A 27763-nucleotide genomic window follows, 5' to 3' on the forward strand; every position below is an offset into this window, starting at 1 on the left:
TTAAATATGTTCAATTCAGGGTTTTTTTTTTCTTTTAAGGAACAACTGGACAATTATAGAGAAAGCACCATAACTGAGTCCAGACATACTTGAAATTCACAGCTTCTTGTTTTCTATATTGTACTCATTTTCTAGTTATTTCTGTATGTGTGTGAAAGACCCATTATCTTCATAGAATATCAATTCCTTAATGAAGAGGCCAAACCTAATTCATCTTTCTGGTCCATAACTGTATAAATATTATTTATTATTATTCAAAATTTTATTTTTATTCTTTCATATATTAATTAAATAACTACTATATGATAATGATGAGCTGTGTGCTATGCAGGAAAAAATAATTTATAAAAGTGCTGACATTTTCTGCCCTCAACAAGAGAGGTGAAGTGGAGATGGAGTTGAAGTGGCATAGGATTAAGGCTAAGAGAGACTAATTTAGGATAATATGTTTTGGTGAAATGGTATGTGGTTTTATCTACATTTTGTTTTGCAAGAAAATTATATCATATTCCTTATTCCTAATGGAAAAAATATTCATAATTCAAAGTAGATGCTATTACTTAGAAGTGTTTGAATTACTCCTTTACTTGGCAGCTGAATTATTTTTAGATGGAATTTAAAACAAATTAAATGTGACAAAAATTCAAAGTCTTTCACAGGTGTTAGGACAGTATCACAAGAATTCAGATGGAGGTGAGAGCTTCAGAAATTTCCATCCACCATACCTTGGCCACTTCTTCTTGGAAAGCCACGAGATTCAAATGGGAGATGTTAACTAGATCAGGCCCATAAACCACCGTTATCATGCGATGCTCCAGGTGCCCGATGTTCCCTACATCCAGAAGTTCACGTAATTTGGGGTCCTGAAGAACAAATATTGAAAAAAATTAGTTTATAACTAAAGATTTCAACACAGTAGCATAACTTCAAATGAACTAGAGTTAGAATAACTTCAAAACAAAGTTGCCTTTTATTCTCAATAGAAAATGGTATGAGTTGAAGTCTTTTACCTCTTGGTGGCCTAGAGAGGTAAACCAACTTGTCCAAAGGTTGCAGAGAAAAATTTCTAGCCCAAGACCTATGGACTTCAGTAAAGTGCTATTTCTATTACACTGTTTTGTTTTGGTTTTTTTTGTACTGGGGATCGAACTTGGGTCCTTGCGCCTGCATGGCAGGTGGCGGAACCACTGAGCTAAATCCTCAGCCCTATACTGCTATTTGTATGTGCCATAATTCTCCACTGATTTCCTCTGATCATCACATGAATTACATATTGAAATGAAAAATCTCTCTCTCTCTCTTCTCCATTCATGAATATATTAAGACAAAGAAAGTATTTATTGTGGAATCAAAAACCACTGGGCCTATTACAGTTTTTATCTTAAAGGCTCCCCAGAGGCCCATGTTTAAAAGACTTTGTCACCGGCTTGGCACTAAGGAGGGGGGAAACTTTCTAAGAGGTGGGGCCTAATGGGAGGTCTTCCAGTCATTAATGTGCTCTTGGATACTGGCCTTTTCTTTTCTTGTTGCATTTTTGCTTCCCGGCAGGCCATGTGGTAAGCAGATTTGCTATTCCACACACTCCTTCCATGATATTTTTCCCTCTACTTCAGCCAAACAGAGGCCTAAAATCCATAGGTACATCCCATTATAAACTGAAATCTCCAAAACTTTGAGCCAAAATAAACCTTTTCACTTTTTAAACTTATTACCGCAGGTATGAGTTATAGCAATGCACAGTTGACCAACAAAATAAATGCCATCTAGGGCTGGGGGAAAACATAGCCAAGGCTGTCAGTGTGGACCTTCTCCAACATTGAAAGCAGACATAAAAAAGACAGGGTGTTGGAGTGACTGAAATGACAGCACCTGCCTTGGGTAAATCAACTTAAATTCTATCCTCAGAACGAGGTGAGATTTGGGCATAGGGAACTTCTTGCGTCATTTCAAAGTTGGTTGCATTCTTTGGAACATCAAAAGTGAGAATCCCTTGGCAATACAGACTTTCTGGGACGGGAAGTTTCCAAACATTCAGAACTCAAAATAAAAACTAAAATAGGGCTTAGTTAGTCAACTTGGCTGGAATTATTTTCCTCCCATAGGACAGGCCCTGAAGGACTTCTCAGTCCATGCAGAAAATCAGCATCAAATCAATCACTTAGAAAATTTGCTGCCAGCTTCTGAGCAAGGAATAAACAGGCATTCTTATTTATTTAGTTAAATTCTGGCCCAACAGGGCCTGATTACTGGGGCTGGTTTTTCTGACCTCCCTTCTGAGGTTTTTATATACACCATCCTTGCAAAGAAAGAGCAGAATTTTTAAAAAGCTAAGAAAGAAAACAAACAAAGCCTTTCGGGCTGAGTTAATTTATTTAGAACCATTAATTCTATCTTTGGTTAATAAAACTTTCTCTTCTGTTTGGCTGCATGAAGAGGAACATTGTCAGGTGAGTTATGAAGAGAGAAAACCCCACTTCAAAGCTTTAACCAATATAACTGAAGCCTGAACTCCACTGACAAGAGCTTATTAAGTACACCAGGCCTACTGAAAGATCAACAGCTACCACAGAGGCATCAATTTCATGACCCAGAAAAAAAGATGATAGAGTACAACATTTTCTTAAATAAACAATAGTAGTAAAAAAGGACATTTTTAAGCATTCTAACATTAAAGAAAGATTAAAGAATGGACATTTTGTGACAGCTAATTAAACATGACATTAGCTGCTCTGTGAAATGATGAATTGCATCACAGTTGTTGGACACAACTGAGGCAGTGTTAGAGAGAAACTACATTGATCAAACATACTTGGAAGACAAAGTAATCACGTGAGAACTCATAATTACAGATGATAAGTTTTAAATTGGCAATATCTTTAGTTGTACAATGTCAAAAGGGAAATATTTAGGAATGAACTGGCTCTGTGTTTTTAATTTTTTCCTTTCAATGAGGATCACATGACTTACCTCTGGGTTTTTCTGTCCCAAGTGTTTTCTGTTCAGTCTATACTACTTACTAATTCTCATGCCCATTCAAAATATTTTTGCTCACTTGTTGAATAGTTAGAGTTCCACCTGTCAAAATTGTAGGGAGGAGGTATGGGCATCAGAGGTTCACTTGAAGTATATTGAGATTCAGGAACCTTAGGGAAGTAGACAACACCCAGAGGAGGTGCCCACAGTACAAAATAATTCTGGAAAAGAGCTTTTGGGATTCTTACTGCCCTAACAATGTTACCGTTAGATACAGTCAATAAGAATTTATAAGAAAAATGATCAACTTTGGGGGGTATCTTCATAAAGTTTTCCCATTAATGGTTTTTTATGTAAATTTTTAAAAACACTTGTAATTAGAAATGTATGTAATTAGAAAATTATAATGACTTACTTTGAGGTGATATTTGAGATTGGGTGGTTGAAGATAACTGAATTTCAGGGGGAGATATTTGAGGACTTACATAAATTTTTACATCTGGGATGGTTATGTTGCAACATAAAGTTCTAAAAAGAATTATTGAACATTAGCTGGAGGAGCAGATTTGAGAAATATTTTCTTAGGAGAAACCATATTTTAAAATCATGTAGGTCTCAGGTAAGCAGAGAAATAATTATCATATTAAGCAAACAAGTTCTTTACAAGTGTTTGCTTTTGGTCCTATTTTTTACTTCTTTTCCACTTCTGATCACTTTATTTATGTTTAACTTGTTTCTTTGCTTCATTTATTTCATTTTTATCAACAACAAACTCAGTTATGTCAGAATTCTCCTTTGAGAAAAGATTTTACTTCTGTTTCTACCTGTACTATGACTTTTCACATTTTGAAGATAGCTCACCTTTGAGCATATTGCTATGTGAGGGACATACTGAGAAAGCTATCCAGCTCTTAAATACTGAAGTTGAACCAGACAAAGGGAATTATCTAGAAAGACAAAGTGCAGAGGCTATGAGTTTTTGAGGACCCTTATTAACAAAAAGAACTGAACAAATACAGATGTCTAAAATTTCATTATTTCTGCAATGGAGAACTCTCAGGTCTGAGAAAATGAGTGGCTGTATTCCAGAAAAACACACACAATTAAAATAGCAACAACACAAAAGCTTATAAATAATTTACCTGCAAATTACCTTGTCCCCAAAACCTACTGTATCAAGTACAGTCTATCTGCATCATTCTCATGGATTTTATGTTGTGGTAAGTCCCCAGAGAAGCAGTTTCTTACCCAGATTACTAGCAGACTTAAACACATATCTCTGTCCTTGCAATTGATATAAATGCTATAAATTTTCTAAAAAGAAAACAAGTTATCTGCAGAACTCTGTAAAATGTTCAATTTTTCTAAAGAATACATAGCTTGGAAAAAGTAAGAGGTGAGGTGAACTTGCAATTTAGTATTTTTTGCTAAGCTGTCACTCACAGCTTGCTTTTGGCAGAGAATATTCTAGATGTGTCTCTGCAGTTGGAATTAATCACACCAACTAAGAATCCTGGCAGTTATAATTTAACTCCACTTTTAAAGTTTAGTCCTGGATCATCTCTATTCCCCTTAAAATTAAAAAATAGGAAAAAAAGTTTAAGAAAAGAGTTACCAAATAAATACAATAAACTCATTTTCTCCAAATCATTATGATTTATGACTGAATTACTTAATGTTCACTGTAAAGAGTTGAGTTTTGCTCTTATTAAAGCTCATTCATGGTTCTTATTTTTAGGTAGTTGGCCACTGAAAAAAGTTAAGACTGTTCCACACCTACAAAGCAAGGATTCAATTATTGGATGATTTGTAATAATAACATATAATTGAAGCTATTAGAGTTACGGAAAGAGTAAGTAAGCTAAAGAATGATTTTTTTTTAAAGAATTAAATGTCAGTTTTAATCCTCAGTATTATATATGATTTTTAAAGAAAAGCTATTTTATTTGTATAAAATAAAATATCTTGAAGTATATGTTTATTGGATATTAGTCTGGTTCCAAAGTTCACATAATAGATTTTATTCTTTTTTTTCTTTTTTTTTTTTTGGTACCAGGTATTGAACTCAGGTCCTTGCGCTTGCACAACAGGCAGTGAAACCACTGAGCTAAATCCCCGGCCCATAGATTTTATTCTTAATCACAATACAATACTCTTAACCTGTATTGTGGTTATAAAAATGCAACTTTAATTCATCATTTGTACAAAAGACTGGGGATATGAAAGTCTTTTATTAACTCCTGATAGAAACATAATGAGAGCTGTTTTGTTAAAAGAAAGGACATAGTGATTTTTACAGTTTGGGTCAAAATGCTCCTCAAAAGGCTCATGTGTGCAGATGGGGCTCTTCAAAGGTGATTAGACAATCGATGAGTTCATAGCTGAATAACCTGTCAGGTTCTGGGGCCTGGTTGGAGAAAATAGGTCATTGAGAGTCTAGCCTGGAAGGGTTTATTCTTGTCCTTGACCCTTTCTTCTCTTTCTGGTTTTTCTTGCCCTCTCTGCTTCCTAACTATCACGAGGTGAGCAGTTCTCCACCACCTCCCTTCTGCCATGATGTTTCTGTCATTCACAGGCCTAACAGTAATGAGCCTGGGGACTTGGATTAAATTCTCTGAAAATTGTAAGCCAAAAATCAATGTTTCCTTCTTTAAATTGTAAATGTCAGATATCTGTCACAGGAATGTAAATGTGACTAATACAAGTGAGTTTGCCTTATCTCCCTGATTGTTAAGGTTTTTCTGAGTTGTTTGCTTTGTCTGGTTTCCTATTTTGTAGAAACACCTTTTTCTTTCAGTACTACAGTTAGAGGTTACCAAGGAGGCTTTTAGAACCTCAGAAAATTTAAAATCGGACATATTGTCCTAGTTACTTTTTCTCATTGCTGCGACAAAATACCCAACACCCACAAGTTAAGGGAGGAAAGGTTTATTTTGGCTCACAGTTTGTCGAGGTTTCAGTCCATAGTTGGCTGGCTCCAAGGCAGGGTGGTGGGGCAGAAGGGCATCACAAAAGACAAACAGTTCATGGCAGGCAGAAAGCAGCAAAGTGTCAAAGAAGCAGCCGCCCACTTGCCTTCTTTCTGTCCCTTTTATATCCACCCAGGTTACCCACCCTTTGTGTGATGCCACCCACACCTAGGGTGGGCCTTCCCATTATCCACACCTAGAACCATGCCAAACCAATCAGGGGACTAATTTAGTAGCCACACACCCTTAATATCAGTCTCACACACTTAATCCCAGATTCACACACCCTAGATCCAGACAGTTCTGAAAAGCCCCACCTATGACCGCATGAGGATTTGGGAGGACATCAAGATACAATCTGTATCACATATCAAAAAAGAACACCTGGCAATTCCTTCATAATGACAAGCATGAACACTGCCCCCTCTGAGAAGTCCAGGTGCCTCTGTATACTGGTATTATGTACTATACATATTATGTACTACATACATGTGGGGAAGAGGCAGAGATTCTGTATTCTATCTTGAGTTTTAGCTCTGTTATTTGAAGGACTGTGACCTCAAAAAGTTTTGTTAACTATTCTGTGCCTCATTTTTCTCATTTGTTAAATGAGAATAATAGTAGTGTCCTCTTAGAACAGTTATTATGGTAAATAAGTGAATCATTATGTCGTAAGTGCTCAGAGCAGCATCAAACAAGGTGTGAATCAAAACTAAATCAATAGTTTGAAAATGAAAGACAATATATTGGTATCTATTGAATAATTTATCTTTCACAGGAAACAGAATATATTACTAAGTATAATTGTATATATTTACTTCTTTGACACTTATCCATCAGGGTATATATTCATGTGTGCATTTATATTTTTTAAAATTTTATTAGTACATGTGTGTAGTACATAATGTTTCCATTCCTTGTGGGGAATTGGTACACGTACACAACACATCTACATTCCCTTTCTTTCATTCACTTTCCTATTCCTTCCCTCCTTCCACCACCCATCTCTTGAGTCCCTTCCTTTTTGAATAGCCATCTTTAAGAAATCAAATAATAACAAATGCTGGCAAGGCTGCAGAGAAAGAAGAACCCTCCTACACTCTTGGTGGGAATGGAAAGTAGGACAACCACTATGAAATCACTGTGGACCTTTCTCAAAAAACTGAAACTAGAAATTCCCTTGGACCTAGCTATTCCCCTTCTAGGTATCCTCCCAAAAGAGGTAGAGACATCAAATTACAGTGATACATGCATTTCATAAATATAGCATCACTATTAATAATAGCTAAATTTTGGAAGTGGCCTATATATCCATCAACAGATGAACGGAAAATGTGGTATTTACACACAATCGAAGATTATTCTTCCATAAAGCAAGATAAACTAAACTCATTTTTAGGAAAATGGATCCATCTTGAGAGCATAATGTTAAGTGAAATACATTTATATTTAAATGGTTTGTGTATATTTGACTGTATTCTAAACATGCATTTGAATATACAGAATATTTCCCTTAATTCTCTCTTCCATAGAAAGCATCATTTAAAGAGTGCAAATAGAACTTTTCAGTTTCCAGCTCATCCACTTAACTGGTTTAGAAAATTAGGCAACATGTTTTCTCTGAGCTCCAGCTTAGTTTCCACACAGGTGGATGAAAATAACAATATTTACATTAATGCATTAGTGTGGTGATCAAAATTAAACCTGCAAACAGTAATGTGCCACATAGTCATAAAGAATTAATATATTTTTGGGTGACTGGCATGATTTCTTATTTTCAGTATAACATGAAAAAATCAGCAAAACAAATATTAGTTTTTACATGATTTTTCTTTTTTTTTTTTTTGGCTTAAATTCTTTTACTGGTACATGTTAGGTATACAATACATTTACATTTATCATTGGGTGTTTGTACCTGTACATGATATATCTTGGTTCTTATATTTTCCCCATTACCTGTGCACCCTTCACCCCCTCCACCCTTCCCTATTTACATAGACTTTGTTTCCATTTTTTTTTCTTTTCTCATAATTTTTCCTTTCCCTTCTTTCCTTTCCCCTTCCCCTCCCACTTCCCCTACCCCTTTGGACCTTTTCTTCCTATTTCAAATTATCAATTATTCATTTTAATCCTTATTTATACTTTCAGTTTCTCACACTAGAGAAACTATTCGGTATTTACACGTGTGTCCTATTTATGTAATGTTTTTTTCTTATTAAAATTATAAAAGGTTATAGGAGTTACAAGGAGAGAGATTTTCCATCAAATCACTACAAATAATTGAAGGATTTTGAAATAAATGGATAATTTATATATAAGTGCCAAAGTGGAGGTGTATGTGTTTGCTAAAGATTAAATGTTATTTGATTTCTGGATTTGTTTTATTTTATTTGCATCTGTTATCTATTCTTATATATACATGAGTTAGCTATATTACATAAAACATAAAGATTAATAATGTATTATAACTTCAGAACCTCAGGATTATAAAGTTCTTCTTAATTTAAAGTCTTGAGCAGGTCTGATATCTACTTTTATAAGGAATAACTAGTAGCATCTAAATAAGTCCTATCTTAAACATGCTTTTTATGTATGTTTCTCTTTGAAAGTAAGAAAATATCTTCTAGAATCTTTACTTTTGATCCACCAGAACATATGCATGAAGACCAAAGTTGTCATCTCTAAGATCCAACTTTCAGTGAGAAAAAAAATCATCTTCATACTTATATGATTGTATATAATACTTGTATGATTGTATATAAGATTAGGTAGTTCAAAGAGGTCGCCATGCTGTAAAACTATCACCAGAATTGTTAGTACAATTTTAAATAGAGAACAAAAAGGGAATTCAAGGACTGTGCGGCTATTTTAATTTTGCAAAATTTACCCAAAAAAGTAAGCATCCCAAGGATATGAATACTTGTTTCCTTAGATTTTGCTAGTTGATTTGCACTGAAGAATTTTTATGCAATTTTCTTTCTTTCTCATGTCTCATTTAACTTCTTTTCATCTTTTTTTTCTTCCTTCCCTTCTTCGCAGCCATCTTTTGTTTCTTTTACTAAAGTTGTTTCTAGGTCACATAAGTCTATTGGAAACTGGGAAGTCAGGTGTTCCTAAGATGACCTTTGAGATGACTTGTAACATCACTCAATTTAATATGAAGAAAATTCATTCCATCATGTTGTAAAGGACTAATTGAAATTATTCCACTTCATCATTTTTTAAATTAATTCACTCAAATATTTTCTATATGGTTCATTTATGGCAAACATTGCCTCAAGTACTAAGAATACCAGTGTATGATGTGGAAGTATGTTATTTTTTTTCTTTAATGATTCCCACTCAACACTTTTTTGTGAAATATAGTTTAGAAGAAATTCGCTTCAGAAGACTGAAAGGTGACAGTTCATAGTTTCATTTCAACCTGTTGATATGGTATTCCTGGATAATTTCAATATTTAAGCTTAGAAAGTTGGATCGCATTTGGTCATGGATATGTTGCCTATGATGGTACACTGAGAAATGTCTAGCAACAAGATTTCAAAATAACAAAATAAAACAAAACTTCAAGATACCAAAAACCAAAATAAACAAACAACAAAAAAGTTATCATAGCCCCCAATTCTAGCATTTAATTATGCCCATGGGGTAAATACTTTCAACACAACCAATTTTAAGTTACCCAAATGACAGCTCAATTTGGAGGAGAAAAAACATTAGTAGTAGCACAACAATTATTGTGTAGCATTTAATTATACAGTGAAGAAGCATAAAAAGCCTCATGATTATAATCACAAAATTTAATAAAATAATTAGAATGTGATGAGTTTTAAATATTTATTTTGTTTCATTATAATTTATTTAGTTTATAGTTTATATTATTTAATTTATAATGTCTGTATGCAACAACTTCACAATTATTTTAGCAAATTTAGAAACAAGTAGCAATTATCTGTCACAAACAGGTACAAGTTGGCTTCAGCCCACACAGGTTGCATTGAGGTGGTCTGTACAAGTTAAAGCTTAGAAGAAGAGAAACTCTATTTTGCTAGAGAAATAGAGGAAGGATCTAAAAGTCAAAGGCATTGCCTCAAATCTCCATAGAAATCAAATTGTCTATGCTAACCCTCTTCTGGTTTTCTTCTTCCTGGAAGAAGATTGTTTTAAGATTGTTTTGTTGTCACAGATCTCCTTTCTCAGGCATTATCTGAGATATGTAAGAGGATCCTCCTTTGAGTGTTCCCCAAGTATAGTCCTGTTGAGCAGATTCCAGCTTCCTGGGCTCTATTGCAATAGGGGTGGGTCCTGGACTATCATGTTCAAATACAATAAAGACCAACTCAAAGGGAAATGTAATTAGGGTATTCCATTCCAAATAATAACTGTGGCTTTCTTCTTATAAAATCATGTTTCTGGATACGGTCCTGTGGACCAGTGTTGAACAAATGTTTACTGAGTCCCTTGTATTTATCTGGCATTAGCCTGGTTGATGGAGCTCCTGGGTAAACAAACACAGATACTAAACACATGGGTGTTGTTTAAAAGGAAAAAAGTATTAAGAAATTCACAGAGTCTCATTAATGAGTGAAAGAGAATGTAGCTGGAGAGTTTAACATAATTAATGAAATCCGGGAGGGCTTCCCTCAAGATGTGTTTGATGAATTGAAACTTAAAAAATGTGGAAGAGTCTTGAGCAGGAGGTAGTTACAAGCCCTTTAGGCATAGGAGAAGCATATGCAAGTATCCTGTGGTAGGATGAAGAGTAGAAAGTTTGAGAAGGTTAAAAGCTAGTAGAGGAGGTTGGGTGAAGGCAGCATGAGTTATATAGATAGAGGTCATAATACCAAGGAAGACATACAATCTGTTCTCCTTCAGACTTTCTATGCCCTTTTGCAAGGTAAACCACTTTCAAGCTGGTTTCAAGCTGGGGAAGATAGAATGACATTTGTTAGAATGTGGGGACAGACTAGAGAAGAGGCATCTGCATTATTTCAGATAGGAGAGACTAGTAGCTTGGGCTACAGTAACAGTGTAGAGATGAATAGATTTGAGAGATACACAAGAGGCAAAATCAGCTGGATTTGTAAGATTGGGTATTGGAGTCAAAGAGCTGGGGGTGTCATCAGTAACTTCAGTTTTGCAAACAACACAGCTGAGAGAATGATGATGTAGTCAAGAGAGACAGAGCTGCCTGGGTAAAGGCCAGGTTTGGGGGGAGTAGGGGATACAGGATATGATGATGAGTTTTAGTTTTGATTTGCTGTTTGAGGTGCTTTTGAGGCTATTCCTACTTGCAGAAGACAACCCCAAGTGGAAAGGTCTTGTCTACCAGAAAATGGCTAGAGAAAACAAGGCCCCTGATTTCAGTTTTATTCTGGATAGGATTCTAAATATAACAAAAGCAACACATAGAGCAAGATGTTGAATAGATTTGTTATACTTTCCAAAGAGCCACTGTTCTTTCATCTAAAAAATATTTTTCCTTGATTTTCATATTAAAGTTATTTTACATTTATCAAAATGTAGCCCACGTAAGCCCAATGAAGTATGTTCTTCTAAACAATAGCTTCTTAAGAGAGACCAAAAGGGGTGGCACATTTTGGATAAGTCCTCACAGAAGAAAAATGTTAAATATTTATGTGTATTTATGCATTCAGTAGTGAAAAGGAACACTTTAATGATAAAGGTACTTTATCAAATACATTGATGCCTAAGGCTATTGTGTTTTATGCAGATGGTTTAGAATAGTGATTTGGAATTAAAAAAGCATCCTCAAAGTGTGATGTACTGAAGAGTTCTTCTACATACAACAAAAGAACTCTAAATCACAGTTTTCCCTATACATTTGATTTTCCGAAATCCAAATATTTTGCAACGTTTTTCCTCCCCTGATAGTGCTGGGGACTGAATACAGGGAGTTGGAAATGCTAGGTAAGCACTCTACCACTGAGCTACAGCTCCACCCCAAAATTCTGAAATACTTTCTTTCAGTATTCAAGACAGTTGATATAACAAAAATAATCTACATATATAGAATAGAATTGTATACAACTTTTAAAAGTGATGATTATGAAGAATTTTAAAGAAGTTACAATGTGCATAGTAAAAATCAATGTTGAGAATTTGTACATACAGTGTTAACTCTGTGTACCTACAAGTAAAGAGAATAAAAGCTGCAAGGAAATGTAACATAACATTAGTAATACTTACTTCTACATGGAGGGATCATAGGTGATTTTTTTATATAAGAGAAGATTCTGAATTTGAATATATTGCATTCTTTTATAAAAATTCAAGCTGTTTAGAAAAGTACAGTGAAATTTTACTAAATTTGCATTGCACTAGCTAGAAGCCAGCATGGAGAGCATGATAGAGAACATCTTTTGAGGCCAGTGCTATCTATTGAGATTTTTGGAGATGATGGAACTTTTATATCTATGCTGTCTGGTACGGTAACCACTAGCTACACGTAGCTATTGAGTGCAAAAATGTGGCTAGTGGAATTCAGAATATGAATATTAATTTGATTAAATGAAATTAATTAGATTAATTAAAGCTAATTTAAACATAGTCACAAGAGGTCAGTGGCTACAGCAGTACAGTTCTAGACATTTCTCTACAGAAATATACATATGACCAGTTTTACATAAATGAAATCAAATTATGCATGCATATTTATTTGTAACTCATCCATTTATCTATAGGTTGATGAAAGTTCTTTTAATTGTTTATGCAGCATTTTATTAGCTAGATGTACCATAATTTAAGACATCTCATCATTGCACAGGTTTACTATCATTGAACAATGTTGCAATGAACATCCTTGTGTATGTATTTAATCATATACTTGACTGATCATCTATTTGGGCTAAAACTCCAGTGTAAAACTATTGGACCAAAGGGAAGAATGGTGGTATTTCAACTTTCAACACATATTGCCTGATTTTCTCTAAAGAGTGCTTATGAGTTTCCATCCTAGGATGTTCTTCCAAACAATAGCTTCTTTTTTTGATATCCACATATTTTTATTTTATTTGCATTGATGGAGAAGTCTTTATTTCTCCTTTACTTTTCAAGAATATTTTAAATTAATTTTATTGGTACATTTTAGGTACACAATATAAAGACATTCATCATTGGAGATTTGTACCTTTACATAATATATCTTGGTTCTTATTTTTTCCCCATTCCCCTGCCCTCCCTTCAACTCCTCCACCCCTCCCTATTTACAAAAACTTGGAAACAGCCCAATTGCTCATCAACTGGAGAGTGGATAAAAATAATTTTTTTAATAAAATGGAGTATTACTCAGCCATAAACAATGAGAAACTAGAGAAACTTATAGCTAAGTGGATGCATATTGAGGTGATACTCAAGTGAAATAAATAGGACACACATGTGTAAATACTGAATAGTTTCTCTGGTGTGAGAAACTGAAAGTGTAAATAAGGATGAAAATGAATAATAGATAATGTGAACTAGGAAGAGAAGGTGCAAAGGGGAAGGGGAAGTGGGAGAGGTAGAGGAAAGGAAAGGGGAATGGAATTAATATAAGAAAAGGAAAAAACACAAACAATAGCTTCTTAAGCAACATAATATATGAGGTCACCAACATGGGTTTTTTGACAAGTTTTCACTCTTGACAGTCTGCTGAAAGAAAAATAATATCTTGTTACTATTTTTGTTCTTTAAGTTTTACTGCTGTTTGTAAACATCTCTTCTTGCTCTTTGGCCATTCTCATGTAGTAGGAACAATGCTAGCAGAACATTTTTTTCTTATTAATTTATAAACACTTTTTAGTTGATCTCTGGCCTGGGATATATGTAATTTTTTTCTTAATCCATTTGGTGTAATTCTTGTTGTGATGTATTTTTCTCTTTTGAAATTTACATTTTTCCTATACATGTCAGTTTTATTTATTATAATTTTTCTGATTGTCATGCTTATCTTGACATTATAAAAATATTCAATCTTTAGCATTTAGTTTCTCTTCATCCTGTTATATATTTTGCAAATGTTTATAAAGTCCATGTACTCTTAATATATTACCACATTCTAATATAGAGAAAAATATAAAAATGAAGTTTTTTTTCAAAACAGCAAAGAATGAAGTTTTCTTTAGATGGGAACTTGTGCCAATAATAGTTTCTTTTCAGTTTACAGATAAGGATTTACAAATGCTAGACTCATTGTTTAATTTCATTTTAATTTATTTTTAGGAATCTTACTATATTGTCTGACAATTGCATACCAGCACAGAAGGGAGACAGCTACCAGCCCATGTTATGAATTTCCCTTATGGGGTTATTACATGCTCAAAGGTATGCTCAATGAGCCCAACTAATGTCCTTGAAGTTCAGTTCCCAAATGTTGTTGACTGCTGACCTCTTCAGTTCCAGAAGCCCAGGAGATGGCTCCATAGTTGTCATGCTCTAATAATACCTGATTGCTTGAATAGAAATTCTCAGAGTGAAATTGTGTATAGGTGAATCAGTTTTTGTGGTAAAGGTCACTTGAGGGAGATTTTACAATTGATGGTGGTCACTGGTGTCATTTTGCTCTAATTGCTAGGTGCATGGACCTTAAGGCATAGAGGAAATTACAAATAAAGCACAGTATTAGAGAGTATAGGACACTTCTTGAAGACTCTTTAAGTGTCTTCTTTATCCTTTTAGAGAAATAGAGTTACTGTCTGCAAGAGAGCTAGCACCCACAATTCCAAGTTCAATTTCTTTATAGTTAAAAAGGAAGCATACAAAATGGCCTTGTACCCACACACCTCACATCTCACTTCCAGATCTGCCTCTGCTTACTTGTGTGTAAGGCTGGGCTATGTCTGGGGACAAAATTTCTGTATATTTTTTCAGTTAGAGCCCAGCATTCTTCCTTAAGAGACATTAACAGGTAAGGGCTTGCTCCAAATTGTCTCAGAAAATGTCCCTCATATGTAAGGAAATGGCTGCTTCCTTAATTACTATGTTGATAGTTTCATTTTTGTGTAACAAAGCTCTGCTGAGGGAGGGGTTTTAAGCCTCCTAGGGCATATGGTGAGGGTGAAAATCATCTAAAGCAACCAGTACAGGCTCCCATTTAGTCATTGGGAAGAATGTTCAGATCTTTGGGGTTTGGTGGGTCCCTGATATCCCAAAGCACTTACATGGCACAGATCATTTAATCCTTCTAGAATCTGTAAACCAGAGGGTAACTTGGCTTATTGATGGAAAACCCTGCACTTCTACCAGAGTTATGGCAAAAAGGATGAAGAAGGGCGGGGGGGAGAAAAAGGGGAGGAGGGGGAGGCTTTAGGGCAGTGATGGACAACCTTTTAAAGTTTTCAATGACACAAATAGCTTGCTGTAGGTTCACCACCACTATTTTATGGTATAGGCAAATAAGGGCATGCAAAAATAGGAACTGAAAGCTTACAGGGAACTGTATTGGGGGATCAACCATTCATTCTGTGTACTACACATCCTATTATCTTGTCCATCCAACAAATGACAAAGTTGAGGGCTTGAGAATTGCCCTCTTCCAATTGGCCTTCTGTATTTTTGTATCACTATTCCAGGAAAAGCAAACTTTCACTTAAGTGACCTTTATGACAAGAACTGATTCAACTACATACAAATGACTGTTCAGGAGCTCTATAAATAGTGTACCATATGTATTTCTTTCATTTGTTCTCTGGTTTGTATCTCATTTTCATTTACTCAACAAACTTTATGCCTATATTTCCGCTCTGACTAATAGGGAGAGGCTTGGGAATGTGCCCTGATGGTTCTAGTGCTCTGGAAGTTAAAAAAATACCTAGGTTCTTTGACTATAATAGGTTAAGTACTTTGATACCTGTGTACCCCTTGATGTGCATATCTTATTTGAAAAAAGTGGATTTGTGGAGATGAAAAGGGGATCTGAGGATGGGGGAGTCAGGAAGGTGGAGAGGAGAAAGGGAAGTAAAACTAATTAAGATGCAATATATATATGTACCAATTCTCCAAGATGAATGTAATTATTATATATGGGAAACATAAACTAATAAGCAAAGAAAGTAAAATAAGTTATTTCAGAGCATATGCGGGAACCACGCAATTCAGCATTAGGAGGAAATTTGAAAATATTTTTCATCTCTTGCCCTATAATGATAGGTAGTGAATTGATAGGAAAGAAGATGGTTCTTCATTCAGGGTAACAGATGCCCATACCATACTTGTCTAATGAAAATACTTACTTTAGCATAATGGGAGCTGGCTGTGTGTCTCAGTAGTTGTGCTGGGGAAATACAAGAAGTAATCTTTGTGTTCACCCAATTGGTAGATGAATGACAAGGTGTATGCATGTATGTCAAAGTATCAATAGGTGAGTCTTACCTATCTTACACTCCATGCTACATTTTTATGTATTTATAATTTGTTTTATTAAATGTTTTCTTTTGATTTTTTCTTGTAGATTTAGCCCAATTTAGTACAATGTCACATGAAAATCTGCTTGTGTAACTTTGGGAGGAGGTAAAAGTGAGTTATTAGGTGACTCAGCTATTGATGATAACTAGGATCGTGTAAGCCAAAGAAGTTGCAATAGTGAGAGAGCAATATATGACAAGTAGAGAAGTACAGAACGAATACCTTGATTCAGATGAAGAAAAGAGTAATGTAAATAAATATTTGACTAGTCAAAACACTACAAAATAGTCGTGTATACCTGAACATTACAACTAGGTTGGAAAATGTTATTAGGTTCCTGCCAGGGTTGAGATCTACTGGATGGAATGCCAACACTGTGATTTAATGTTGGAAATTATTTGTAATAGATGATATGCTGGGAGATGTTTTGAAATACACTAATAATGAAATACAAATGCAACATTCTATCTGCATCCATAGTAATATTCAAAAATATACTTATCATGACACCTCACTATCTGAATTAGTCCTTCAGAGCAGGACGCTATCAGACTAATGATCAGAAGCTAAAGGATTTATGAAGAAGTGACAGACGTGACATTGAGATTTTTAGAACAATAATGACACTCAAGAGAATTGATTCCCTCCAAAATTGCCTGCATTTTGATGACAAAAAGACTCACCAAGATAGAAAAAATGTCTGACATTGTGGTTGGTATTTACTCATTTTTTGAAGGTTTTGTTTTGAACTGTCAAGCAATTTATACACTGTTCAAATAGATGACAATTGATGAACAATTTTCATTATTTCACATTGTTGAAGATTTTGGCAAAATATGCCAAATAAGCCATGCAAATATGGTATAAAAACATATATCTTGATAGAAGTAAAGAGATTTTACATATTGAATTTAGAAATATAACCTGGAAATCAGCCACCAGGTCTTTCTTCATGGAGTAAAAAATCATATGACACAGTGGACAGACTTGTTGCATTTATTTCAAACAGTAACCGAAATGTCATATTGGATAATTTGTTTAATACTTCCTTATTGATGTTTCATTTGCTAAAACAAGAGCAGTTGAGCTTTCAGGCTGCCATATGACTGCCCCCAGCAGAGAGGAGCCGAGCTCCCCCAGGGTCGAGGTGGTGAGCCTTTTGGGCCACTGTACCACCATGCCCAGCACGAAAGACCAGAGGCACCCAAGGCTGAGGAGCTGAGCCTTTCGGAGCATTGTACCACCTCCCCCAGCACCTAAGAGGTGAGGCACGGGCACCTGCAGCACACGCCCGTCCCACCTTTGAAATGAGAAGACACATAAACAAGTCTCAAAACCAGACTGCCAGATAACCTGAAGCAACCCCAAAGGGAAACGAGATGGAACAATCTGATTCTCAACCACCTGGACTCCCTGAACTGGCAAGAAAAGCGAATCTGGAAAAAATGAAATCAGAAATGATTTCTCATATAACGGCAGAGACTGTGCCCATAGTGCAAGGCATGATTAATAAATCTAGAGAGGACACAGATAAAAAAATAGAGGAGCTGAGGAACATAATGAAATCCCAACATAGGAAACAAATAGAATACATAATACAGATGCAAACAGGTTTTCAGGAGATCAAAAACTCCATTGATAGTTTATGCAGCAGAATGAGCCAATGTGAGAAAAGAATTTCAGATATAGAAGATAAGATTGGAACTAGTGACCAGGAAAACAAAAATTTCTTTAAAATAATAAGGGATGATGAGAAATCAATCCAGCACCTGCTACATGATGTAAAGAAGAATAAGATAAGAGTGATCAGAGTCCATGAAGAAACAGGAGAGAGTGCAGATAACATAAAAAAAAACTGTTCACAGAAGTGATGGCAGAAAACTTCCCAAGAAAGGGGAAAGAACTTGACATACAGACAAGTGAGGCATATAGGACTCCAACTAGCCTGGAATAAAAATAATCTACACAAAGGCATATAATAGTTAAGATTCCAGAAACCCAACGGAAGGACAAAATTCTACAAGCAGTGAGAGAAAAGAAGAAAATCACATACAAAGGAAAGCCCATCAGAATCACAGCAGACTTCTGAATGCAAACCCTCAAGGCAAGAAGAGCTTGGAGTTACATATTTCAAGCCCTAAAGAAAAACAGCCTCCAACCCAGATTGACAGACCACGCAAAACTATCTTTCAAAGTTGATGGAGAAATAAGATACTTTTATGACAAAGAGCACCTTAGGAACTTCATGAGTACCAAACCAGCACTCAAAAAAATTTTAGACAATGTCCTAGGAAAAGATAATGAGGATCACAACCCCAAGAAACCCAGCAGAACGAATCCATCAGGCACAACAATAAAACAAATCTGAAAGGGGGAGAATCTGACAAAAAGAAAAAGTTATGACAATGATGAGTCAATATATATCAGTTATAGCCATCATTATCAATAGTCTCAATTCACCAATCAAAAGAAATAGACTGGCAGAATGGGTCAAGAAGCAAAATCCAACAATATGCTGCATACAAAAAACACACTTAATTCAAAAAGAAACTTATAGACTGAAAGTTAAAGGGTAGAAAACAATACTCCATGCAACTGGAACCCCCCCAAAAAACAGGAGTAGTTATCCTCTTTGCAGATCAAGTGCATTTCAAAGCAATACTGATTAAGAGAGACAAGGAAGGACACTACATCATTGTGAAGAGAACATTCAAGAGGAAGAGACGACAATCATAAATGTATAGGCACCAAACACTAGTGCACCCAACTATATACAACAAATGGTAATGGACATGAAAAATCAAATAAGCATTAATACAATATTTGTGGGGGACCTCAATACCCCACTGTCACAAATAGATACATCAACTAAAAAATAAATCAGCAACAAAATACTAGAACTCAATCAAACTCTTGAACAAGTGAACTTAACAGATGTTTACAGAGTGTTCCAACCCACAAAATCAGAATACAAATTCTTTTCAGCTGTACATGGGTCATTCTCCAAAATAGACCACATACTCACTCATAGAAAAAGTTTAAGTAAGTGCAAAGGAATTGAAGTTATCCCCTATATATTATCAGACTATAGTGCAATGAAACTGGAGATCAATAGCAAAAGAAACCGCAAGAATTTCATAAACACATGGAAACTGAATAACACACTTCTGAATAACCAATGGGTCACAAAGGAAATTAAAGAAGAAATCAGACAGTTCCTACAATTAAATTACAATGAGAATACAATATATGAGAATCTATGAGACACAAAGAAAGCAGTCTTATGAGGGAAATTCATAGCAGTGAATACTCACATGAGGAAAACAGAGCGAGCCCAATTAAACAACCTGATGTTGAAATTCAAGGTTCTAGAAAAAGAAGAGCAGGACAAACCCAAAGCTCATACAAGGGAGGAAATCATAAAGATCAGAGTAGAAATCAATGCAATGGAGACTAAGAGAACGATACAAAAAATCAATGAAGCCAAGAGTTGATCCTTTGAAAGAATCAACAAAGTTAACAAACCCTCAGGCAACCTTATCAAAAAAAGAAAACAAGAGCCCCAAATACATGCAATTAGGAATGGAAAGGATGAAAATATAATGGGCCAAGCAGAAATCCAGAGGATCATCAATACCTACTTCAAAAACCTATACTCCAATAAGATAGAAAACACAGAGGAAATGGACAGATTCTTAGATACGTATGAATAACCAAAGTTGAACTAAGAAGACCTAAAAAATTCTAAACAACCCAATATCAATCAATGAAATGAAAATACAATTAAAAACTTACCAACTAAGAAAAGCCCAGGTCCTGATGGCTTCACTGCTGAATTCTACAAGACATTTAGAGAGGAACTACTGCCACTACTGTTCAAACGCTTCAGTGAAATTGAAAGGGAAGCAATACTCCTGAATTCATTCCTGGAAGCAAGCATCACCTTGATCCCCAATGCAGAGAAAGACCCAACTGAAAAAGAGAACTACAGGTCAATTTCACTAATGAACATAGATGCAAAAGATACTGGCAAATAGAATGCAGAAGATCATCAAGAAGATCATACACCCTGACCAAGTGGGATTCATCCCAGGGATGCAGGGATGGTTCAACATACGCAAATCAAACAATGTAATGCACTGCATGAATAGAGCGAAGGAGAAAAACCATATGATCATCTCACTAGATGCAGAAAAACCATTCGACAAAATCCAACATGCATTTATGATAAAAACCCTACAAAAACTGGAATAGGTGGTCAGTACCTCAACCTGATAAAAACCATCTATGAAAAGCCAACAGCCAATATCATACTAAATGGTCAAAAACTGAAATCCTTCATACTAAAATCAGGAACAAGTATGTCCATTGTCATCACTCCTGTTCAATATAGTCTTGGAAACATTAGCCACAGCAATTAGACAAGAGAAAGAAATAAAAGGAATAAAGATAGGAAACAAAGAAGTCAAATTGTCATTATTTGCAGATGATATGATACTCTATATAGAAGACCCCAAGAACTCCACCAACAGTCTTCTAGACTAAATAACCAAATTCAGTAAAGTAGCTGGGTACAAGGTCAACACACAAAAATTAAAAGCTTTCCTCTACCTGAACAACAGACTCACTGAGAGAGAAATAGGGTAAACAATTCCTTTCATAATAGCATCCAAAAAACTGAAATACTTAAAAATCAACCTAACAAAAGAAATCAAATACCTCTTCTCTGAAAACTATAGCACTCTCAAAAGAGAGATTGGAGATGATATCAGAAAATGGAAAGACATCCCTTGCTCCTGGGTAGGAAGAATCAACATAGTGAAAATGACCATACTTCCAAAACTGCTACTTAGATGTAATGTAATGCCTATGGAAATTCCAACAATGTATTTCACAGAACTAGAGAAAACAATCGAAAAATTCATTTGGAACAAGAAGAGACCTAGAATAGCGAAAGCAATTCCAGGCAACAGAGACATGGCAGGGGGTATCACAACCCCCAACTTGAAACTATACTACAAAGCTACTGTGATACAAACAGCATGGTACTGGCAAAGAAACAGACCCGAGGACCAGTAGAACAGATTAGAAGATGGAGAAACAACTCCAGACACACTCAGCCACCTCATCTTCCACAAAGGAGCCAAACACCCTTACTGGAGGAAAGACAGCCTCTTTAATAAATGGTCCTGGAAAAACTGGGTTTCAACTTCCCAAAGATTAAAACTAGACCTATCTCTCTCACCATGCACTCAACAAAAATTGAAGTGGATTAATGATCTAAATATTAAAACAGAAACACTAAATTGGATGGAAGAGTGGTTAGGAAGAACTTTTGAAGACATAGGTGTAGGAAAGATTTTATGAACAAAACCTCAGTTGCCCATGAACTACCACAAACAATCAAAAGTGGGATCTCTTCTTACTAAAAAGCTTCTGCAAAGCAAGAGAAACCACCAGTAGTGTGAAGAGACAACCCACAATGTGGGAAAAAAATTTCACCAGGTGTCCCTCAGACAAAGGTGTACTATCTAGGATATATAAAGAACTTGAAAAATTCCAACCTCCCACATTTAAAGACTCAATCAAAAAATGGGCATCTGAAATGAGCAGACATTTCTCAGATAAGGAAGTAGAGATAGGAAATAAACGTGAAAAAATGTTCAACATCACTGGTCTTTTGAGAAATGCAAATGAAAATAGCACTGAGATTCCACTTCACCCCAGAAAGAATGGCTGCCATCATGAAATCAATCAATAACAAATGGTGGCAGGGCTGTGGGCAAAGAGGAACACTGCTTCACTGCGGGTACGAGTGTAGACTGGTGCAACCACTATGGAAATCAGTATGGAGTTACCTCAAAGAACTCGGACTGGAAATCCCATGTGACCCAGCTATTCCCCTGCTGGGTATCTTCCCTAAAGAATTAAAAGAATCATACCCCAGTGATATATGTGCACTCATGTTCATAGCAGTACAATTTGTAATAGCTAAAACTTGGAAGCAGCCCAATTGTCCATCAACTGGAGACTTTATAAAGAGAAGGTGGGGTTTTTTTCATAAAATGGAGTACTATTGAGCCATAAAAAATGAGGAATTAGAGGCATTTATTTATAAATGGATGCACATTGAGGCCATACTCTTAAGTGAAATAAATAGGACACACATATGTAAATACCAAACAGTTTGTCTAGTGTGAGAAACTGAAAGTGTAAATAAGGACTAGTAGGTATATTAGATAATGTGAAATAGGAAGAAAATTGGCAAAGGGAAGCAGAAGCAGGAGGGATAGGGGAAAGGAAAGAAGAAAATGGAATCAATATGAGAAAGTGAAAAAATGCAAATAAAGTCTTTGTAAATGGGGAGGGATGGTGGTGTTGAAGAGAAGGCAGGGGGATGGGCAAAAATTAAGAATCAAGAGAGATTATGTAAAGGTGCAGATTTCCAATGATGTATGTAACTGTATTGTATACCTAAAATGTACCAATAAATTTTTTTCAAAAAAGAAGAGCAGTTGACCAGCACAGGAGTTATTTCCAAGAACCAATTAGATATTACCCCCCAAAATGCTGCTAGTTCAAAACAGAGAAGGTATAGTACAATGTTAAGAGTTTCAGAAAGACATAATATTGGCCTCTTATATGGTGAAGAAAAAGATAGTAGTATTCATACTGTCAAGGTTGCACCATGATAACAAGATTGATAGTGAGACCAGACATGGTGGTACACACCTATAACCCCAGCACTCCGCAGGCTGAGGCAGTAGTATCCTGTGAGTTCAAGGTCAGGCTGTATAACATAGTGAGTTCACAGATAGCATGGACTACATAGTGAGACATTGTCTCAAAAGCAAATGAAAAAAATTATAGTGAATCTTCAACATAAATGAAACCATATATGGTCACATTTTACAACAAAATGAAAGGCAGAGTAGATGTTGTTGCTGAGTTATTCAGCAACTATGATGTCACTTGAAACACAAAGCATTGGCCAATGGTTGTGTTTTACTAGATCCTAAACATGTGAGGCAGAAATAGTTTCAGTTTACAAAGAAAATGACAAGCACAAAATATTACGGTGAAATTTTCTTAGAAAATTGGGATTGGAATTGATGAATGATCAATTACAACAGACGAGGAACAGTAGGTATCTGCCCAAAGAACTCCTCAAAAGAATTCTGGAGCAGATCGGTGAACAGACAGGTGAAACATCACAAGAACCTCCTAAGAAAACAGGAAAAACAACAAGATGTCAAGTACATCCTATCAAAAAAGAAAGGAAAACAAAACACATGTGCTATGAGTGTAAGCAATACTTGTGTATGGAGCATGTTGTTTTCATATGTGAAGACTGCTTTAGGTGTGATAATTGAAGTATAGATGGTTTCTTTGGCAGAGTTCTATTTGCATTTTCATTGTAGTTGATATAGGAATTTAATTCTGTTATTTTTTAGATTTAGTTAGCAAGTAAACAGTTGATATAGAAAATGTTGATGTGTTTATCTAAATGCTCAGTACATATTAAAATTTTACTATTTTAATATTTTATTTTTCTGTTAAGTACACATTGTATAATATAACAAAACTCATAAAATTAAAATAATTTATGAATAGAAATATTCCTAAAAAATAAATGTGGGCATTATATATCCCCTGTAAGGCTCCTTTTAACTAATTTTGGTGATACCCTGCCAGCAGAGGCTGATGAGATAGCTGTGCTGGAGTTGGCATTTACAACACACATCTGAGAAGGACACATTTACCTTGGCGTAATGACTTTTCTTTTCTCCCCTGGTAATGGGGATTGAACCCAGGGTCTTTGCACCGCAATACATCCCTCACCCTTTTTTATTATATTATATTATATTTTATTTTATTGTATTTTTATTTTGAGATAAATTGCTAAATTGCTAAATTGTCCAGGTTAGGTTTGAATTTTCAATCCCTTTGCCTCAGGCTCCCAGGGTGTTGGGAGTACAGGAGTGTGCCACCATGCAATAATTTTTACTGCTTTCTCTTCTTTAGCTCTATCTTATGGTTTTCTCTTTGTCCAAATGCTGGGAAGTTTCCAAGATTTTAATTTCATTCTGATGTTCTAATCATAAAAACAAGCCTTTGAACCATCTGTATCATCTTTGGGACACATATTCTTATGATATAATTCTATCTAAAATCAATAGCCAACATTGATTTTCCTCTATTAATGTGCCTACCGTACAAATGAATGAAAGTACATGGAAAAATCTGGAGGAAAATAACACTTTCAAATCACTAACTGTTCTTATTTTGGCAGGAACTAAGAGCAAGGCATTTAGTTTCTTCTTAGCTCAGAAAGTCCAGTGAATTTTAGGCCCAGTTTGAGGGGGATCATCTAGAAGATTAACGTCTCCATATTTATACATCTCTAAGCGTTTTCAGAAGTAATAGTACTGAATTACATAGATTATGACTGTTGTACAATGGTTTATTGCTATCTTCTGATTATGGTAAAACAATTATGGCATCAATTCAAATATTTAAACAGAAATTAAAATTTGCATCCACTCATTTGTTTGGAGCCCAAATAATTACCAGTAATATTTTAATTTTTTATCCTTATGCATTCCTTTATTTATTTAGAAAAATGTTTGAGTTGCTACATTGTGCATGTCACTATGCCAACTGACTCATATTTGTGTTTTTATAAAATGCACTAGTGAAACATTTTATGAAAGGCATGGTATCTTAAGCCAGAAAACACCCTATAAATCTAAGTATCATCACCTAAACATCAGGAAATATTTTCTTATTCTGATATTTAACAGATTCACATGACAATAATACCTAATTTAGGTAAGTAATATAGGTTCGCATGATAAAGTATTTTCTCCATTAAAACAAATTTGCCCTGTGGACATATACTTTTCCTCTAAGCCAGAGTTGATTATTAGCTCATTTTAAAGTCCATTTACTGCTGTGAGTAAATAGAACCATTTTGCATATTTACCACCTGATAGAGCTCAATACTTTTATAAAATACCCAGCTGTTCTCAAATTAGTTTTAAATTTACATATGATATTAGTTCCTACTTTGTGTGAAAACAGAAGCATTTTCAGGGACTCCTATCAGTCTTATGTTATTCTTCTTTGCATCACCTAGGAGCAGCTGGATCAATTTCTCATGGTCCCTTACAATAATAAGGGATCTCTCTTTTCATGGTCACTAACTGCAATCCTGTCTTCTATATCTGATAGTCTGTCTTCGCATTGAATCATTCTGCTGTGAAAACTTTCAATGGAGTTTTTAATCTGCTGGATATCTTTTGAATCTGTTTCTTGGATTCTATTTCTTTCCTATGTTGGGTGTTCATGGTTTTCATTTCTTTCCTACGCTGGGTATTCACGGCTTCCATCATGGTCCTGAGCTCATCTATTTGTTTCAGTTCTAGAGTCTCTAATCATGTCTTTCATTCTGCTCACTCTCTCTGCAGTTATCTGGGAAGTTATTTCTGTTTTGAATTTTTCTAGCGCCTTGTTCATCTGTTTTGTTACTTCCTACTATCAGTTCAGGGTGTTCAGGAGGTTGATTATCAGATTTTTCCACCTTGTTTCCCTCAGAATCCAAAAATTTTATTGGAACCAGAAGAGCTATGAATAACAAAAGCAATTCTAGGCAATAAAGACATGACAGGGGGTATCACAATCCCCAACTTGAAACTGTACTATAAAACCACTATGATAAAAACAGCATGGTACTGGCAAATAAACAGATCAAGGATCAGTGGAATAGATTAGAAGATCCAGAAACAACTCCAGACATATTCAGCCACCTCATCTTTGGCAAAGGAGCTAACCATCCTCACTGGAGGAAAGATAGCCTCTTTAATAAATGGTGTTGGAAAAACTGGATTTCGACTTGCCAAAGATTAAAACTAGATCCCTATCTTTCACCATGAACTAAACTAAAATCGAAGTGGATTTAAGATCTAAATATTAAAACAGAAACACTAAACTTGTTGGAAGATAAGTTAGGTAGAACTCTTGAAGTCATTAGCATAGGAAAAGACTTTATGAACAAAACCTCATACCATGGGAACTAGCACAAAGAATCAACAATTAGGATCTCATCTTATTAAAGCTTCTGCACTGCAAGAGAAACCACCAATAGAGCTAAGAGACAACGTACAATGTGGGAAAAAAATTTTATCAGCTGTTCCTCAAACAAAGGACCACTACCTAGAATCTATAAAGAACTTTTAAAAATCAGACCTCCCCAAATATGAAGACCAAATTCAAAAATGGGCATCTGAAATGAACAGACATTTCTCAGATAAAGAAGTAAAAGCACCAAATAAATGAAAACATGTTCAACATCACTGGTCATTCGAGAGATGCAGATGAAAACAACACTGAGATTCACCTCACCCCAGAAAGAATGGCTATTATCAAGAAATCAACCAACAACAAATGCTGGTGGGGCTGTGGGGAGAAAGGAACTCTTCTCCATTGTTGGTGGGAGTGCAGACTGGTGCAACCACTGTGGAAATTAGTATGGAGATACCTCAAAAAACTAGGATTATAGGTCCCATTTGACCCAGATATTTCCCTGCTGGGTATCTTCCCGAAAGAATTAAAAGGATCATACCACAGTGATATATGTACATCCATATTTATAGTGGCACAGTTTGTTATAGCTAAAGCTTGGAGACACCACAAGTGCCCATCAACTGGAAACTGGATAAAGAAGATGTGGCTTTTTTATAAAATTGAGTACTATTCAGCCATAAAGAATGAGAAACTAGAGACATTTATAACTAAATGGATGCATATTGAGGCCATATTCTTAAATGAAATAAATAGGACACACGTGTGAATACAGAATAGTTTCTCTGGTGTGAGAAACTGCAAGTGTAAATAACAATTAAAATGAATAATTGATAATGTGAAATAGGAAGAAAAGGTCTAAAGGGGCAGGGGAGGTGGGAGGGGAAGGGGAAAGGAAAGAAGGGAAAGGAAAAATTATGAGAAAAGAAAAAAATGGAAACAAAGTCTTTGTAAATAGGGAAGGGTGGAAGGGGTGAAGGGAGGACAGGAAATGAGGAAAAAATAAGAAAAAAGATATATCATGTAAAGGTACAAGTGCCCAATGATAAATGTAAATGTATTGTATACCTAAAATGTACCAATAAAAGAATTTAAAGGAAAAAATGCAGAGAGGGATAAAATAATGAGTGTAGGGACAAGGATTGGGCATAGTGACAAGTTTTGGATATGTAGTGAAAGAAAGCCATGCATAACAAAATACAGAAAAGAGGAGGCAGAGACATAGAAAACTTTGGGGCATAATTGTACCAGGCAGTGCTAATACCCTGAGATTGAAATGAGCTGGATTGTTCTAGCTACACAAAATCCAGATCAACTGACCACATCAAGAGAAGGGG

At 35.3% G+C, this 27763-nt stretch overlaps 1 protein-coding gene across 7 annotated transcripts in view; it reads right to left on the reverse strand.

Annotated features, from left to right (window-relative positions):
* Plcb1 (phospholipase C beta 1) overlaps positions 1-27763 on the reverse strand; it is a 794669-nt gene that overhangs the window by 285333 nt on the left and 481573 nt on the right. For all 7 annotated transcript variants that reach the window (XM_004840810.3, XM_004840812.4, XM_004840809.3 and 4 more), the window contains one exon: positions 726-863. In XM_004840810.3, the coding sequence (XP_004840867.1) occupies positions 726-863 (138 nt within the window). The remainder of the gene's footprint in view (positions 1-725; positions 864-27763) is intronic.

The sequence above is a fragment of the Heterocephalus glaber genome, unplaced genomic scaffold (assembly GCF_053883595.1).
Source record: "Heterocephalus glaber isolate CG9 unplaced genomic scaffold, H.glaber_assembly_v1.0 deba00001532, whole genome shotgun sequence".
Classification (NCBI taxonomy): domain Eukaryota; kingdom Metazoa; phylum Chordata; class Mammalia; order Rodentia; family Bathyergidae; genus Heterocephalus; species Heterocephalus glaber.